The sequence below is a fragment of the Sardina pilchardus genome, chromosome 15, assembly GCF_963854185.1.
Source record: "Sardina pilchardus chromosome 15, fSarPil1.1, whole genome shotgun sequence".
NCBI classification, from domain to species: Eukaryota; Metazoa; Chordata; class Actinopteri; order Clupeiformes; family Clupeidae; genus Sardina; species Sardina pilchardus.
In genome coordinates this window covers 31,525,652-31,542,868 of record NC_085008.1, presented here as the reverse complement: position 1 = coordinate 31,542,868, position 17,217 = coordinate 31,525,652, and the positions used below count along the sequence as shown (strand labels likewise).

General features: G+C 42.6%; 1 protein-coding gene across 1 annotated transcript in view; it reads left to right on the top strand.

Annotated features, from left to right (window-relative positions):
• Positions 1-567: 567 nt before the first annotated feature.
• The window catches only part of xxylt1 (xyloside xylosyltransferase 1), a 37,464-nt gene continuing 20,814 nt past the window's right edge, over positions 568-17,217 (top strand). Inside the window, exons 1-3 of the mRNA XM_062556385.1 lie at positions 568-1,655; positions 8,325-8,472; positions 15,071-15,203. Coding sequence (XP_062412369.1) covers positions 1,140-1,655; positions 8,325-8,472; positions 15,071-15,203 — 797 coding nt within the window. The 5' untranslated portion in view covers positions 568-1,139. The remainder of the gene's footprint in view (positions 1,656-8,324; positions 8,473-15,070; positions 15,204-17,217) is intronic.

The window sequence follows — 17,217 nt, the reverse complement described above, 5'->3', positions numbered from 1 at the left end:
TTTATAAACAGCTAGCACTGTCATCTTACTTTTTATTTCCTTTAGTTAAGCAGGGGGAAAGAACACATTGAGTTTGTTATCTCTTTTTAAATGACTCATTATGTTGAATTTTGTTGTAGCCTCAGCCTACCTACTATATTGATTGTATGTGAAAATGTCCCTGTGCCTGTGATCATGAAAATACAAATAAGGCTGTAATCTTATCACTATCATTAAAACACAACATATAATATAATAAACAATAATATGACAAAACCACTCATGATAATATGTCCTACAATTGAGTATGTGATATGTCACAGTGCACATATGTAGTCGTTTCAGGACTTTTATTTTGACACAATTAAAGAAATTGTTGTGCAAAGCAACCTATAAATATATAGCATATTGCATTTGTCCATATGCAATTAGATTGATGATCTTTATATAATTTATTATACAGGCCTATAGTTCTCTTCACTCCAGCGGACGAGTTCAAAGCATAGGTTCACAGCGGTTCACAGAGTCCATTCTGACCCGGAAGAACTTTTCTCAGCTTCAGATACTTCACAGTTGTTTTAGGCGCTCGTACGTGTCTGGTCTACTCTCTTCGGTGTACGTTAGCTGAAGTTTGATATAGCCTATCATGATGCAACACGAAACCTAGCAACGTTTGTGCATAACCAAAGATACATGGTACATTTCCGCTAATGTCACCATAATGTAGTGAGGTACAAGCTATTTTACTGGACAGGATGTCAAGATTTGACCGCATGTCATCATTCAAAACATAGTCAGCATGGGGACGCTAGGTGGTCAGTGATCATCGTTTGTTAATCTTAACAAAATTTGATGTCACGATGGAAATGTTTACGGTGACACTGACATTTCATTTATTCAGATCGTAGCCCAAGGAAGGGAACGATCAGAGGTTAAGCCAAAATGTTTGCGATAAGTCTTAGCTGACATAAGACTGTTTTGGATTGTAACTCAGAATGGTCACAGTAGTGTGACACATTTCCCCCGTTTGAGCAACTGGTCTCTTCGTTGTCGACACGACAGTAAAAGGAGTTTAGAGACCCTCCATAGAAGTTACGAACTGGTTCCGAGAAGCGTCAGCGAGATAGCTGAGTCGCTATCGATCCTCTAATGTTAGGGCAATGGGTGCCCTGCGTGTATTTACCGGCATAATGGGCAGGATCAGTACTTTCAGATCCTACCAAATCGTCCTCCTCCTTGCTGCTGCCTTGGCAGTTGTTGCATTCTATTATTTCGGCTCAGAGAGGCAGAATTTCTCCAGCACGACCAAGCGTATCAAACAGACCCAGGCAAGCCACAACGCCAATCGCAACGATGCCGACCTGTCGCTGGACACCAGGTTGTTGCACGCCGAGGAAAAAGTGGGGGCAGCTGGGGAAGGCGAAGGTAGGGCGAAGAGGACGCACAACCAGCCCGAGGAGATGCTGCATTACCATGCACTGATGATGTTCACGAAGGTGGACAAGAACAGGGGCCTTCAGGCCAAATTCCAGGTGGCGATGCGTTCAATGGCCAAACACGGGCGCTTTCTGGAAGAGGAGGTACTCGTCCTTCACTTTGTGAGTGATGAGGCGAGCCAGGAGCTGGGCAAGCAGTTGCTCCCCCAGCTGCTTCTGGATGCTTCCTTCAAGTATGAGGTGAGTAGATCATTGCCTAACGGGGGACAACACGGTAGCCTACAGCCTGACCCAAAAAAGTTTATACGCAAACACACACTGGTGGTTTACTTTCTCTGTCTTCTTTCTGTGCGCCAACCTCTTGGCCAGGGCACACTTTAAAAAGAAATAACAAACTCAATGTCTTCTTTTCCCCTGCTTAAGTGAAGGTCAAATAAATAATCAAATAAATAAATAAATAATGATATATATAAAAAAAAGACGTCATTATGTTTTAGATGGCAGTGCTGTTTATAAAGGCACTACCGTCCATTGACTTTAGAATGGTCCAGGTATTTTACTGACAACACATCTCTATATCTCCACTGAAACCATGATCCCCGTAGGCAGGCTACTTGGACAGACCACGCAGTGTATTTCACCTTCCATCCCACTTGATATACCGAACTGTAGATTCACATTGATCCACTCTCTGTAGAGTCACAATTCACATTGCTGTTTGTTGTCGGCTTATACAATTGTGAACTACGCATTTCAATGCTCAAAGTATCTGTGACTAATATGGAAATAATATGTGCACGCTTTTCTAGCCTACATTGTCGAGAAAATGGTATCAGTCTTGGATATGAGAAGGGTAGGCCTAGTCCTGATGAACACATGGGGGCAGTATTGGCCTGTGTAAAATCTTCCTGTCCGTTTCTTTTGCTCATACCCTCATAAGCACAGGAATGGGTTTGTTTCACCATGGTCGCTCAGCTATGCAAAGAATGCCATGATGCTGTGGAGTAGTGGTCAATTAAGATGCCAGGAATGGCAGAATTAGAACACATTGGCTTTCTGTTTGGAGTTTGGACAGGTATCTCTGGAATGTGTCCACATCCCAGAATGTCCTTCTATTCTTCTCCAGTGATCTCAGTGCTCTTTGATATCCCAATCTATTTGCTTGTGGACAGAAATAACCAAGAGCACAATTGCTAGAACGTTTTCTTAGCATTACTCCTAGATTCACGTGCTACATGGGACAACACACTGTGATGAAACATTTTAAAACAACAACTGTCCCTGCCCCTGTCCATGACTGCCATCTTTGCTTTAGCTCGAGCTGATCCCTAGCTCAGGCCTTGATCTATGGGGCAGTTTGTGTGGATTAGCAAAGGTGGCAGTGAGCCAGAGTGGCAGATTACCCATCCATATAATCCAGCCCTTTCTTACCCATCCACCCTCCCTCAGATCAGCACACATACGGCACACTATAGGAAGAGTGTGGAGCTAACAGTGACATCCTGTTTGATGTAATCCACTCCAAACGTGCCACTGTCTTGCCAATGCATTCTGATTAATCCCACTTTTATTTCAAAATCCACAGTCCCTGGGTTGTTTTCAGATGGATGCACTAACAGGATGAATATTTACCAGTAGACACTGGATGAAACAAGTTTGTTTGTTTTCAGCAGTCTATATGATTTTGTAATGTAGTGGTAGGGACAAAAGATCAGGACTATTGATGTTGATCATTGAATAGAAATTGGTGACCTGAACATTTTTGAAACCAGCAGTCAGACCCCATGCATTTATTAGGGAGACACATATCCACAGTGAGCGTACTGTAATTTGCGAGCATGTGGGCGGTAACTTGCTCTTACATGCTCTGTTGTAGGTTATGCATTTTAGCATTTCGATTTTGTTTCCACTGCTCTTGGAGACTATATTTACCATTGTTCACAGTAGGATGGCGTTTTCATTTCACATTTCCCCCACGCATTACTGGTGAGTTCAAACTCCAGGCTTCAGATTTGACATCCTTTATGATTTAACTGAACAAGATATTTAAGTCCAAAGTTACAGGCTGCATTTTATTCCAACCCCCCCAATAGACCTAGAACTACTCCTTGTATCTTGATTTTTGATTTTTTAAACAAATTGCTGTCTTTGACATTTCTTTTGCAAGTGGTTGAGTTTGCATGCAGGATACAACACAGAAATGCAACACACTAAAGCTTAAAACCCTTCCCTGTAAACCAACCCTTCCCTGTAACCCATCAGGGTTAAAGGTGGTGGGTTGAAAGCTTAGAACTGATTTGGCTTGATATTACTCTCCTGAGTTGATTGTTCATCCCAGCAGCTGTTTTGCTTTCTGCCTATAACAACACGTTACATTTATATAGTGCTTTTCTCAACACTCAAAGCCCTTCACAATGAGGGTGAGAGGGGGGGGGGGCCACCTGGGTGATGCATGGCAGCCATTATGCACCAGAATGCAGAACCACACACCAGCTTGGGGTGGAGAGTGAGGGAGTGAGCCAATTGCACTGGGGGATGATTAGGGGGCCAGATTGGGAATTTAGCCAGGATACCAGGGAACCCCCTACTCTTTATGATAAGTGCCATGGGATCTTTAATCACCACAGTGTGTCAGGACCTCGGTTTAGTGTCTCATCTGAAGGACGGTATGTATCTCCTGCAGTACAGTGTCTCATCTGAAGGACGGTATGTATCTCCTGCAGTACAGTGTCTCTGTCACTGCTGTGGGGCTTTGGGATTGATTTTGATCAGAGGGAAGAGTGCCACCCAGTACCACCCTACAACATCATTTCCAGCAACCTCATTTTTCCAAGGAGTTCTCCCATTCAAGTCCTAACCAAGCCCACACCTGCCTAGCTTCAGTAATTCAGTAATCAAAGTATCTGTTGATCTAAAGCCTAGACATGCCTTTTGGATTTGTAGAGGTGTGCGGCCTCTAGGTTGTAAACACCCAGCCACCCTCTCCCAGCCCTCCCCCAACTGTCCCTCTCCCAGCCCTCCCCCCAACTGTCCCTCTCCCTCTTCTGTTCCATGTTAGTAGGAGCCAAGGTGCCCAGCTGCTCAGGAAAAAGGAAGCCTTGCTTAACTTCGGCTTCCTCTTCATGCACCACCTCTGATTGGTTGTAGCAGCCTAACTTCAGATGACACGTGGTCTCTAGTGAGTGTGATGGGAGGGATTTATGCAGATGAAGGCATAAGGTTTTACTCTGCATTCAAACACTCATGGTTTATACTGTATATTGTTATATTGTATATTCACACAGTGTATTTAGAATTTGAGAAGCTGTATCTTTTGATTCTTTTTTATGGACACAAAGTTCTCAGGTTCTTTTCAGTCAAGAGTCAACAACAATGGACTCATAGCAAAGTTTTCTTATGAAAAGACTCCTATGCTTTAACATATATTCATTATTCCATGGTAACTTTATATGAAGTTGTTAAGTACAGATGCAAACTGGCCTTTATTATGGCTCTCAGGAGGGTTTCCGGCAGTCAGTACCTAGCCTATTATTAAGATGCTGGTGACCACCGTGCATAAGTCAATTATTAGCAAGGTCAAGCTATTCCACAAATAGCAAATGCTCTTGCTTCCTGAGAGCCCACTGTATTAAATAATTAATCTATTATAAAACGTTTATTCTTCATCCATGACTCCCCCCTCACCCTCACACTTCTTGGTATTCCTTGGAGAATTGGGTGCAGACACCTCACAGTGTTCCTAGGTTGTACCCAGAGAGGAAGCTGGCTTTTATATGATTAATCTCCTCTATCTCAAGTAATCATTATTTCCCAGTACTCTGTGTGAATGGAGCTTCACATATCACATATCTAGTAGAAGCTTAACCTTCCCGCTCATCCTGCACTCCATTAGTGAAGTTGGTAGAACCGCCTGTGTCCATTCGATAGAGGCTTTTACTGATGTTCCCTGGCTGGCAGTCAGAGACCTGTTGTTACTGGGGCTTCTCTGGGCCCTTTCCAAAATGACTGCATCCTGAGGCTGCTCACCACCACTTTGTCACTGAGTGTCACTTCAGATTAACTCCCATTGGTGGCTGTACAGGGCACTCCAAATCAAGGTGGAGGGCATAACTAAAGAGGGAAACTGGGACATCCTTGCCCCCTCTTCTTAAGAGGCATGAGGCAGCTGTCGCTATGGCTACTGATGGATGTCTTGCTGATAGCATGACTTGCACACAGACAGGGCTGTTTTCATAGAGGCTCATGTGGTCATTTTTCCATTCTAAGCCTTCCCCCCCTTTTCCATTCAAAGCCACACCATTTTTTCTTCTAAATACACAGCAGTGTCATCTCCACAGTGTGATCAGTTCTTTCTGATGCTTATTGCTATATCCATTATTGCGACATCCTTGTTTTTTTGTTGCCAACACCAAAGTTATGGCAGTGCCACAAAGGTAGCCTTAAAATGCAAAAGATACCAACATGCAAGCCAACATGTACATTATTTATAATTCCTCTTTAGATCTTGTATCATGTGGATCACAGAAAACAGATTAGATTTTCTTTGTCAGGTCCTTGAGCCGTTGCAGATTTTTGTGTCTGTGTGGCAGACATCACATTATTTGCAGAAATTGAATGGTTGTATGGTGCTAGCAGTTTCTCTTTTTGGACTTAGCGAAATAAATAAGCATGGCTTAGTTTTTTTCTGGTCTGTTGGGAATGGAGGTTCAGTGTGATGGAGGAGGTGCCACTGTTGAGCATGACCATGTTTGTGTTAAAGAATTTAAGTAATATTTTGAAAGCCCATATGCATGGATATCCTCATACTGGCCTAATCCCAAATTTATATTTTGCACAGCAGCGTTTTCCGAAGCTTTTTAATGGGGGAAGGGGCTGGTAATCCGAGACACACTTGAACATATTTGTTTCCTCTGGAATAAAAGATTTAATGGGAATCTGTGGTTACCCTATCTCCAATCCTCTTTGTCTAATCTGGTGAGGGATCTACATTATCTGATGGGTGCTCCTGCTTCATTGGCAAATCCTTATGCTGGAGCTCGGGATTAGGGTTTAAGGGCCCATAGAGGGCCCATGGGGTGATTGAGAGTGTCTCTCTAAATGAAAGCAGAGTGTAATATAATTGGTATTTTCAGCTGTTATTCACAACCTCTTTGTTTCAGATAATAGGTTGTCTTACATCATTTTCTGTTCAGATACTGTAACTTTGTGTTGATTTCAGTGGAATGATGTCAGTTTGATTTATTCACTTTTTCTTTCTCATTTTCAGTTCATGGATTCAATCCCTAACCGTTTGTAATCATATTGAAAGAGCAATGCAAATTCACATCTCTACCTCTGTTTCACAAAGTAGAGCAATTTAATGGCACAGCACATCTACTGTAACAACAGTTGTTCTAATTGTAGCTTAAAGCTGTATGTGGCAGCTCTCACTTCTCAGACACTTAACCTATACAGTGGGGAGAAAATGTAGTTGATACCATGCTAAAGTTGCCTAAAAGGAGGATTATAAAATCATCATTTGACAATTGATCTTAATGGCTTAATTAAAAAAATTAGTAAAAATAAAACCGCTAAGTGCACCAATTTTCTTTGTGATTGAAGAATGTATCGTAAATAAATAAATGTTCTTCCTAAATGCTAGGGGAAGGAAGTATTTGACCCCCTATGTAACCCTATGGGAATTTAACACATAGGGTTAACATAGGGGCAGGCATATTTTTATTTTTAAAGGCCAGCTATTTCATGGATCCAGGATATTATGCATCCTGATAAAGTTCCCTTGGCCGTTGGAATGAAAATAGCCCCACATCATCACATACCCTTCACCATAGCATAGATTGGCATGGTGCTTTTTCCAGTAGGCCTGTTAGCCTGTTTGATGCTCATTGAGTTCAATGCAAATCAAACAGGCTAATTGGCCTACTGGAAAAAGCACCATGCCAATCTCTAGCTATGGTGAAGGGTATGTGATGCTGTGGAGTTATCGAACCAATCGAACTTCATCAGGATCCTGGATCCATGAAATAGCTGGCCTTTAAAAATATGCCCCTATGTTAACCCCATGTGTTAAATTCCCATAGGGTTACATAGGGGGTCAAATACTTCTTTCCCCCTAGCATTTAGGAAAAACATTTATTTATTTACGATACATTCTTCAATCACAAAGAATATTGGTGTCCTTAGCGGTTTGATTTTTACTCATTTTTTGAATTAAGGCATTAAGATCAATTGTCAAATGATGATTTTATAATTTTCCTTTTAGGCAACTTTAGCATGGTATCAAATACATTTTCTCCCCACTGTATATGATAATATCGTATACATCTACTACTATAGACATACACTATGTAATGTGTTAATCTACTAGTCTAAAAATATATTTTTGGACTATCAAGTTAATTTGACTATTTGACTGTGTCAAACAGTCTCATTTCTCATTTCCCAAGAAATCAGATTTCTCAGAAAGCAGATGAGTTCCACATGGAGTACATTACATGATGAAGTCTTGTGTCATTTTAACCCACTTAACCTTGATACTAGCTCAACAGAAATGAATCTGTTATTTATATTCTGTCACTGATAGAAAAAAGATTGTTTTAGTGAATCTGTAAGTAGGTCAACTTTGTATTAAGATGGTCCTCATCATATTTATATAGGCTATGTATATCTATGGTCTTCATACTCGCAATGAAAACAAAACACTTCCCCAAATGATATCAGTGGGTTGGTTTGAAAAGCTAGCATATAGTTTCTGTATGTTCTCTTAAAGTGATGTTGTGATGGTCCCTGTCTCAAGCTCCTCTCGTTTATGACATGCCCTAAAGAAATCTAAAGCTCAAGATTCAGTGAGCTCTTATCAGTCGACAGCTACCGTATAGCACCACTGATTTGTCTCCATGGATACTGCAGGTGGTGTTCCACGACGTGGCTGCCCTAACGGAGAGGCTCTTCCCCATTGTGGAGGCCATGCAGAAGCACTTCAGTGCCGGCTCTGGGGCCTACTACAGCGACTCCATCTTCTTCCTGTCGGTCGCCATGCATCGCATCATGCCAGCTGGTGAGGGGGAGACGCTACTGTATGTTTTCTTCTGAAGAACCTGAGGCACTCATTTATACGCTTTTATACAGCATTTGCATAGTCAAAAGCCAGCACATTGAGCATTGTAAATGAAAAATAGCTGTGCGTGTGTGCGTGTGTGTTTGTGTGTGTGTGAAATCGACTTCTGCGTTCATATTTTTTATTTTCTTACCTGTCACTGTAGCTATGAATCTTGTCGTCTGTCTATTTATGACTGATCACTCAGTCTTAATTTGTTGATTAAATAACCACATAGTTTGTACATTAAGGGACAGTGCACAATGAAACCCCCCAAGATAACCGGCTACAGCTCATGTAATTTGTGGGCCCTTTGAGAGTAATCCTGTTAAATTGGACAAGGTTCTTCAATTGCATTAGGATTGTCTTAGTAGAATGCTGGATTTGTGCTGCAACGTTGAGCCTTTTTACACCAAAGTACTCAGTGGATCTGTGCTCTAACTGACTGCAAATTCTAAGGCGGTGTGTGTGGGGTGTGTGGTGTGTGTGTGGTGTGTGTGTGGTAATGTGATGGCTGGGAGAACCCTGGCGAGGCAGATCTTGAGTTGGTTTGGGGCAGTGAGCAGTGCTCGGCCCTGTTGACCCCTCTGCTGCTGTGTCGTCCTGCGCATTTCCACCTCGCTCTCCCCATCAGCGCTCCTCCAGCTGCACCAGACCACTGTCCGCAAGCCCCTCTCCCACCCAGCCAAACAGTGCTGTCAGGACAGGGCTGCTGCAAGAGTCCAGTTGGTTCAAGTTACTGTAATGGAACTTCGCTGCTGTTTCCCTCTGTCTTGAAGCTGAAGCCCGTAGAACCCACAGGCAAGGTTTGAGGTTCTAGAACAAGAGCGTGAATGCGATATGATTATTGGATGAAAGCCTACGACTTTCCTTGGTTCCTCTTCCTTCCCTGATGACTCGCATTCACCCTTAAGGTCAGATATGATCAAAGTGCGAATTACAGCCTAGTTGCACCACTATAATGTAACAGTTGCCTCGATCTTTTCCACTTTTGCTTATCAACTGTGATGCGTAATGTTTTCCGTTTTGCTTTTGTGGCTAGTGTATGATCAGTATAGCGTAGGAGTTTGAATTCAAGTTATGAGTTGAACTGGAAACAAATCGGTGTGGGAGGAGTGAGAATAGGTAGAGTCCTTGTACGCACCAACATCATAGACAAACTGTGGAGTGGAAAGACTAAGACAGATTTGCTACAGAGATAATTCCATCCCGGCATATCTGCCTGCATTTCTTACTCTTGGCTGTGTCTTTTGTTTATGTTTGTTGTGGTTTTGACATCCTCTTGTGAACTGGCTACCATTCTGTAGACTTGTATTTCCTTCAGGACGTTTTTGGAAAAACTGTGTGTCGTTACAAGGCGTCATGTGCCGACTGTGCCCTGTTTCCTGTCAACACATACAGTATGTACCATTCAAAGAAAAAGACCAGCCGACAGACCAGCCCAGGAGGTTCAGAGAAGCCAGGGAAAGTTTATATCCAACTAGACAAAGCACTCTGACCAGGGAAGGCATGATGGTGGGTGAACACTTATGTCACGTGGAGACTGTAATAGAAGTCAACAAACATTTTCCAATACTCTTTTATGTCGGCCTCAAGTGCCTATTATGTTTGCCTTCAGCTTTAACAACAAATAAACAACATAAATTAGGTTGTTTGAACTAATGATAGAATTTTACAGAAATCGTGCCACTCAATAGTATGAACTGGAACCCCCCCCCCCCCCCCCCAACCCTCCCTCCTTGCTAGGTGATAGATGTTTGTGATGACTTGCCAGTTTGTTTTCAGTTGTTACAAAGGCCAAAATTGACATGATTCTTAAAGTTTGCTGCGGTCTGCATTTTTCTTGGTTGGAGATCTGGGCCAGAACAACTCCTTTCAGAGTTTAATACAACCAACAAGTGGTGAGTGTTTTGTAAAGGGAGCACTCAGAGCCATGGGAGTCCCAGGGCCTTTGAGGGAGAAGTGTGTGTTTGTGTGTCAGAGAGAGAGAGCGAGAGAAAGAGCAGGAGAGAGAGAGGAAGACGGGCAAAGAAAGGCAGAGAGTGAAAAAGGCAGGGGAAAGGACAGCAATGCTCTCAGACATCCAATAGGCTAGATAGCTCACTGTCAACACAAAGTGCTTGGGGATGGTACAGCCAAGAAATAGGTTTACTTCCCCCACACTGGAAATATGTTTTGCATATGAATAGGCCACCCATCATTTGGCAATGGGTAATGCATTTATCAACCCACAACCCCCTGGTTGATATCCACTCTGTTGAACCCAAGCTACCACATATGGTGTGAAACAAGGTCAGAAGGTTTAATGACTGCATGTCTCGGTTTGGCGCTTTGTGAGTGAAGTGAGGAGTTGATGTGTGCCTTCCAGAGCAGTTGTTTGCGGAAGGAGCCAATGCCACTCAAATCCACATTGAACAGATGGCCTGCATTGACCAAAGCTCGGAACACTCTGGAAGCTAATGGGCTAAACTGAGCTTGATGGCAGCTCAGTTTCTTTCAGGAACTCTCTTTTTAGTTTAAGGTTGGAAAAGAAAATGGTCATTGTGTTTATACTAGGTAGTGGAGAAGCTCACAACTGGAATTTTCTCTCGACAGGAGATTGGAATCCTCTATTCATTTTTTTTTAAAAACGTAGGTTGTTGCTTTCAACATAGGACTTCCCACTCCCCATGGCCCGTGATCAGCTGTAGGTGTTTACCGGTCCCAAAACTGCCCTCTGGCCTGGACAGAGGACTTCAAAAGGCCAGCATCTCCCCCTCCCAGAGGCCTTCGAGGAATCCCTGTGGCCTTTCCCCGTAGGGCCCAGAGGGGTCCTGTCTGCTCGCATTAGTATCCCCTTATCCCCCGCCAGGCTTGTTCCAGCAATCGAAGCCCCTGTGACGGCTCAGTCAATAAGAGCCTGGACTGAGACTGCATTACGGTGTGGAGGCCCAGTGCTGAGTGACGTGTTTTGGCTGTAGAGCATGTTGGGAAAGCCTACTTCTCTCACTGCTGCAGCTGACCTGTTTGGGCGCTCTCAGGGGCGCAAAAAGAGAGTTAACCGATGAGCCAAAAACAAACAAACACAAAACTCTGAAAAAAATGAAAAGTACAACATTGGAATGGGCAATCTTGGTTTAGGTGATTATATACTGTCTGTCTGTCTGTGGGGGAAATAATTTAACCCTAAATCCATTTGCTCCAGTGTCCCAAAATGGCAAACATGTCTCATTTTGACTCTATATACTGAAATGCCTTTTTCAGGAGATTTTGTGAGATGCTGTGTGGGGTGTGCCATACAGAATACATTGACACTGACCGTCCCTATTTTGCATGCTACCATATATATATATATATATATATATATATATATTGAAATAAATGTTCATGATGTATGATCAGAGATAAGCATGTCATTGCAACTTGGAATAAAACGGCATGTCCTTGCTAACCATGCCAGAGGTTATCATGTTGACAAGCTGCTTTAAGAATGTACAGTACTTGAATTACTCTGAAACGTTCATATCTGCATTGAGTTCCATGTACTGTACAGTATATTCTCATGTATTCAATTCTGTGCATTATATTCATGTAAAACAACATGTCCACCAGCCCACCCACCAGTTAATTGGTGCCTGTACTGCCTGTCTACTGGTTCTTAGTGATTTTAATCTAGCTGGAAGGTGGTTGTAGGTTGATCCAGTCCCTGAGATACAGTTGGCATGTTACGGTGCCATCTTTATTTTCTCACAGATCTTCTCACAGGTCTTCCAAGAAATTGGGGCCAATAACTTTTCCCTCTAGGCAATTTGAATATCACTGTGTTGTGGGCTTCACATGGTAGAAGCTGTAGCTTTCTTGATCTGTGTTCAGGAAACAGTGGGCCCTCTGTTGTTAAAGGCATTGTGGGCTTTGCCTCTGGTGAAACATGGCAAGGAAGGCACCTCCAGCCTCCGGTCCTGTGACCTACATTCTGCCTGCTCTCGTCTCAACTTCCCCGCAGACCTGATGGATTTTAACAAGCACCACTCGAGTTGAAGGAACATCAAGTTTAGCGAATCAATGCATGATCAGAGCCACTGAAGTCTGTGTGCATACCATGATAGGTTGGTCCTGGAACACCATTCATTTGTGTGATCTACTGTAGAGATTGCCACTGATTGGTGCAATATTGAAACTTGTCCAGCATTTAAGTCATAGATATTGAGTGCTCTGTAATACTATGCTGGATATGTATAGTTGAATATCATATACAAAACCAGAACCACCTGAATTCTCAAAATAGTGCCTGGGAAAGAATTCTTTTATCTAATGCATCTGACCATATAAGGAAAAGGAAAACACTGCAAAATGCACTATTTTGTAAATTTGAAGTACCTGCTTAGATTTACAAAACACAAGCAAAGTGTATTTTTTCAAATGAGGTTGTACAAAACACACTGTATAAGGGCATGTGACCTATATGTATGTATGTATGTACAGTATGTAGAAATAGGAAATAGTCTGTTTACTATTCAGTATATTTCTTCTCATTAGGCATCCCTAGAATGCTCTAAAAGAGCAAACATAAGCCACAGTATTAAGGACATGATGATGGTGACCTACTTTCAGTTCGACCTGTTAAGTAAGACTTGTTTTTTTTACTCTCTTTCTCTCCAAACAGAGAGTACAGCAAAGCAGAAGCATAAACTTCCTCTAATACAGATGAGGGCCATCTAGGACTAGCAAAGCCTCCGGGCTTGTTCAACACATTCACATTTAATACTTAATCTATTCGCTTAATCGTTTTGCTGTTTTATTAATGCCAAGACGTTAATCAGTGTCTTCGTTACTGACAGTCAGGCTTCAACCAGCTGAGCCAAGGATACCTTCATGATTAGTCATAAGGTCTTTCAAAAGTCATTTTCCTCGACTTGACCACTCCTGTGTCAGCAGCACTGGCTCATTACCACAGGAGCATGCAGCATGCCCGGATTAGGAGTTGCCACAAACCTCTCTCTCTCTCTCTCTCCCTCTCTCTCTCTCTCTCTCTCTCTCTCTCTCTCTCTCTCTCTCTCTCTCTCTCTCTCTCTCTCTCTCTCTCTCTCTCTCTCTCTCTCCCTCTCCCCCTCTCTCTAACCTGGTGGTTCTGGGAAGTCATTTTGCTTTTGCCACAGGCGATGTGAAGCTAGTTAACGGAAGCAGTCCTTTGATCACCATGTCCCCTCTGCAGTCTTGTAGCCTGAGATTCAGGGCATCCCTCAGTTGTGTGTGCTTTCAGCCTCATTGCTCACTTTACTGTTGGATTTGTGGGGTAAAGATGAGAATTTTTGTTGAGGAATTCAACAGTGTCAACAGTGTTGGAAATTACTCATTTGAAACGGCAGCGGTATCTGATATTTGACATATCTTGTTGATGACTGCTTGTGGTGGAAATGCTTCAGAAGAAATCTTGTTCAATCTTGAAAAGTGCGTTTGAAATGTTTATGTTTTATCATCATATCACTCGGTCATCAGTTTAAATAAATCAAAATATAATTGTGACATGTCTTTTAATGGGGCTAAAATTGAAGCAACGATTCTCAGTCAAGATCTGAAAATGCCAAGTGTCATTGAAGCTCTAACGTTCAAATCCTATGACGTCAAACGAGTTTGCTTTACATGTACACCACAGTGTGGATTTTGCCTCCCCCCAAAAACAGTCCCAGGGGAAGTGACAGACATAACACTGTACAGTAAACAGACAACAGTTTCTGGGTGATTGTGGTCTTTAACCCAGCTTATGTGCTATCTGTCTGCTCTAGCCGTTGTCTTTTATCTTTGACTGTGAAACTCATGTAACAGCATTGTGTGGGGGGACTTCCTTGTTTTTAATGGAGCTGGGGAAGAGAGGCGATTGACACTCTGCGGTTTTAGTTGATTTCCGGGCGCCTGTTTGGACAGACATCAGTCCGAAATCCTCCCGCGGCGAAATGCTGCGCTCTCGCCTGTGCTTGTGTCAGGTCAGTCCACATTGTTCTAGGTTCAACAAGATTAGTTTGCGCTGTGTGTTTTCCTTTCCAAGTCAACAGCATTGTCTGAATGGTCAGACGTCACAATGGCAGTACTCGGGAGAGGGCTTTGAGTGCTTAGTTTTACCCAAGACCGGTGATTTGGACTTAGACGCTCTTGATTATAGGCCCTTCGAGGGTCAGTTGACATCACTAACATCAAACAGCCTTGTAATCATATTTCGCTGTTTGATGCTGGTGATCCCAAGCTCGAGATTTGGTAGTTTTGCCTCGAGAAATGAACTTAAACTTTATAAATAGCATTCGCTGAGTTAGCAGAGAATTTTCCCCTGCGGGTGGCATCATTGGCCCCTAAACCTGCTGCGCATTGCTGCCTAATTGATGAATTGACACATTGACCTAAATCATAAACATAAAAACATGAATTTATTGTTTATTTACTGTTAATAAAGCCCTGCTTAGTTTTGTATGGTAATTGTTTTCATCACAGTGCATGTGTGAAAGAACTTCCACGTAGATCTGATTATCAGCATTTCTTGTCTTGAGTGATGGCCAAATCAAACTTCCTTCTCTTGGCTTTCTCTTAACAGATATGAAGCGTATTGTCCAGCTGGATTTGGACCTGAAATATCGGTGTAATATCCGAGACCTCTTCCAGGAGTTCAACCAGTTCCAACCAGAAGCTGTTATTGGAATTGCTCGGGAGATGCAGCCTGTGTACAGGTAAAAAAAAAAACGATACATTAAGTGAAGTATGGATTAATGATTATCCCAAAAGGTAATTTCAGGTGTTCTTTGAAGTGCTTTCATTTGAATCCATGTGTGGGTTATAATACGGATATTGTTTGGATATCTACAGTTTTGGACAATGCTTAAAAATGCAGCAAAACATGGTGTTTGCTACACTGGCACAAGACAGAGAAAATGTGACAATGACCTGGAGTCCTTTAAACGGCTGAGAGCTGACTCTCAGTACATGCACTCAGACACACACGTTTTGCACATCACTGTGACAGTTGGACACGACAGCACACGTGATGTGCACTACCGTAGCTCTCTATGTATTAGGATAAACCTAATAGCCTGTCAGCACTGCTCCACACTAATAGTTCTGAATAGATTTCCTCTTTCCTGAGATTCTATTGCCATTAACTGTCAGTGGATGGGTGAGGATTTGTTTGAAAGGCTGTCTTTTAAATTGAAATAAGTAGTATCCCAGTCCCCATGACTTGACAGGTGTAGAATGGACTGAATGCTAATTGACGAACTATGTGACACCGAAATTGGAATAAGCCATTAGCATGCTAGCTGTTGGTGCCATGGGTACATCGACTGGCCTCAGCAGCACGTGCATGTGCAGGAAGGCCGCACACGTGCTAACGCAAATCAATGGAACCCCGTGGTGGAGCCGCACACTGTTCCGTAACTTTGGGTGATGCTAAAAGTCCACAGGCTGGACGCTTTGTACTTGTCTCTGGGGTCTTCCATCAGCATGCCGTATATGACTTTATTTAACACTACATACTGTACCTGTATAAAGAACAGATACACAGGCATAGGCAGAGATACATATATTTTGAATTTGTACATTTGTGCAGTATTTTGTATTGCATTTTTGAGGAGGAATGCATTTCCCAATTCCCCATATAGAGTCTTCAAACAGAATGGGGCCATGGATGTGTGGCTCGGTGTAAAAGCCATGAGGGGGAATCAACAAAGGGAAAATTTTGTTGGAGTCGTGTACCTCCTCTTTGTGCTCAGTAGGTCAGGGAAGTTTTTCTTTCTAACCAGTCATCAACAACCGGATGCCTGCACTGGCTATGTTTGTCCCTCTCGAGGCCACTGTAGTTTTCCTGCATGCTGTCCTGCCAATGGTAAAATCGCTGCCTGCGGTAGCCTTCACCCCTGTCAGGTGTGCGCCTGTTGTTTGTCTTTTAATAGAGAAGAACATACTGTGACTCAAAATCAGCTGACTTTTGACAAACCTTTAGCATTCACTTTCATTCACTGTATAAACCTACACTATAAGCGTATAGTCTCATCATACAATGAAGAACACAGCAACTCTTATTTGTTAGTGGGAGTTGCCAGCAGTTATTAAACCGCTGTGTAAATCTCATTGTTCTCCAGTGTGCACACATCATCCTTTTTTAGCCCAACACTAGATGGCACTAGAGATGTCATATCCCTCCCCTTTCCTTCCTGGGCTGGCACTGCAAACCAGACTTGGTCACTAATCCTAAAAAAAAACGAAATGTGTTGAATTCTAAAACAGATCAGCTCTAATTTTTGATGAAGTGTTATTTTAGAGATCTCTAAACAGCCTTGCCCCCAAACAAGTCACTCACTGCAGTCTCTCAGCATCTAGGGTGCACAAGATGACTGAGTCTGAGTTCAGAACATCCAGTCATTCATAACATAGTGCACTGCACTATATGTTTATGTTCACGTTTACAGTGATTGTTCACTGTGTATCTGCTAAGAACCATAGAGTTATGTGCTATGTAATGCACTGTGTTAGTGAATTAGGTAATGTTTAGAATGCAGATTGAAACTCTGTCTTCTTGACGACTGTAGACCTGCTACCTCAATATGCCGGAGATGACTCATGTGAGTCAGTGGTGGTGCCTTAATATCTTTTGAGTACTGAATCATGACTGTAACTTGGAAAACAGCTATTAATACTTCCTGCACCTGAAGCTGGCAAAACATGTCATATAACAGTGGTCACGACCCC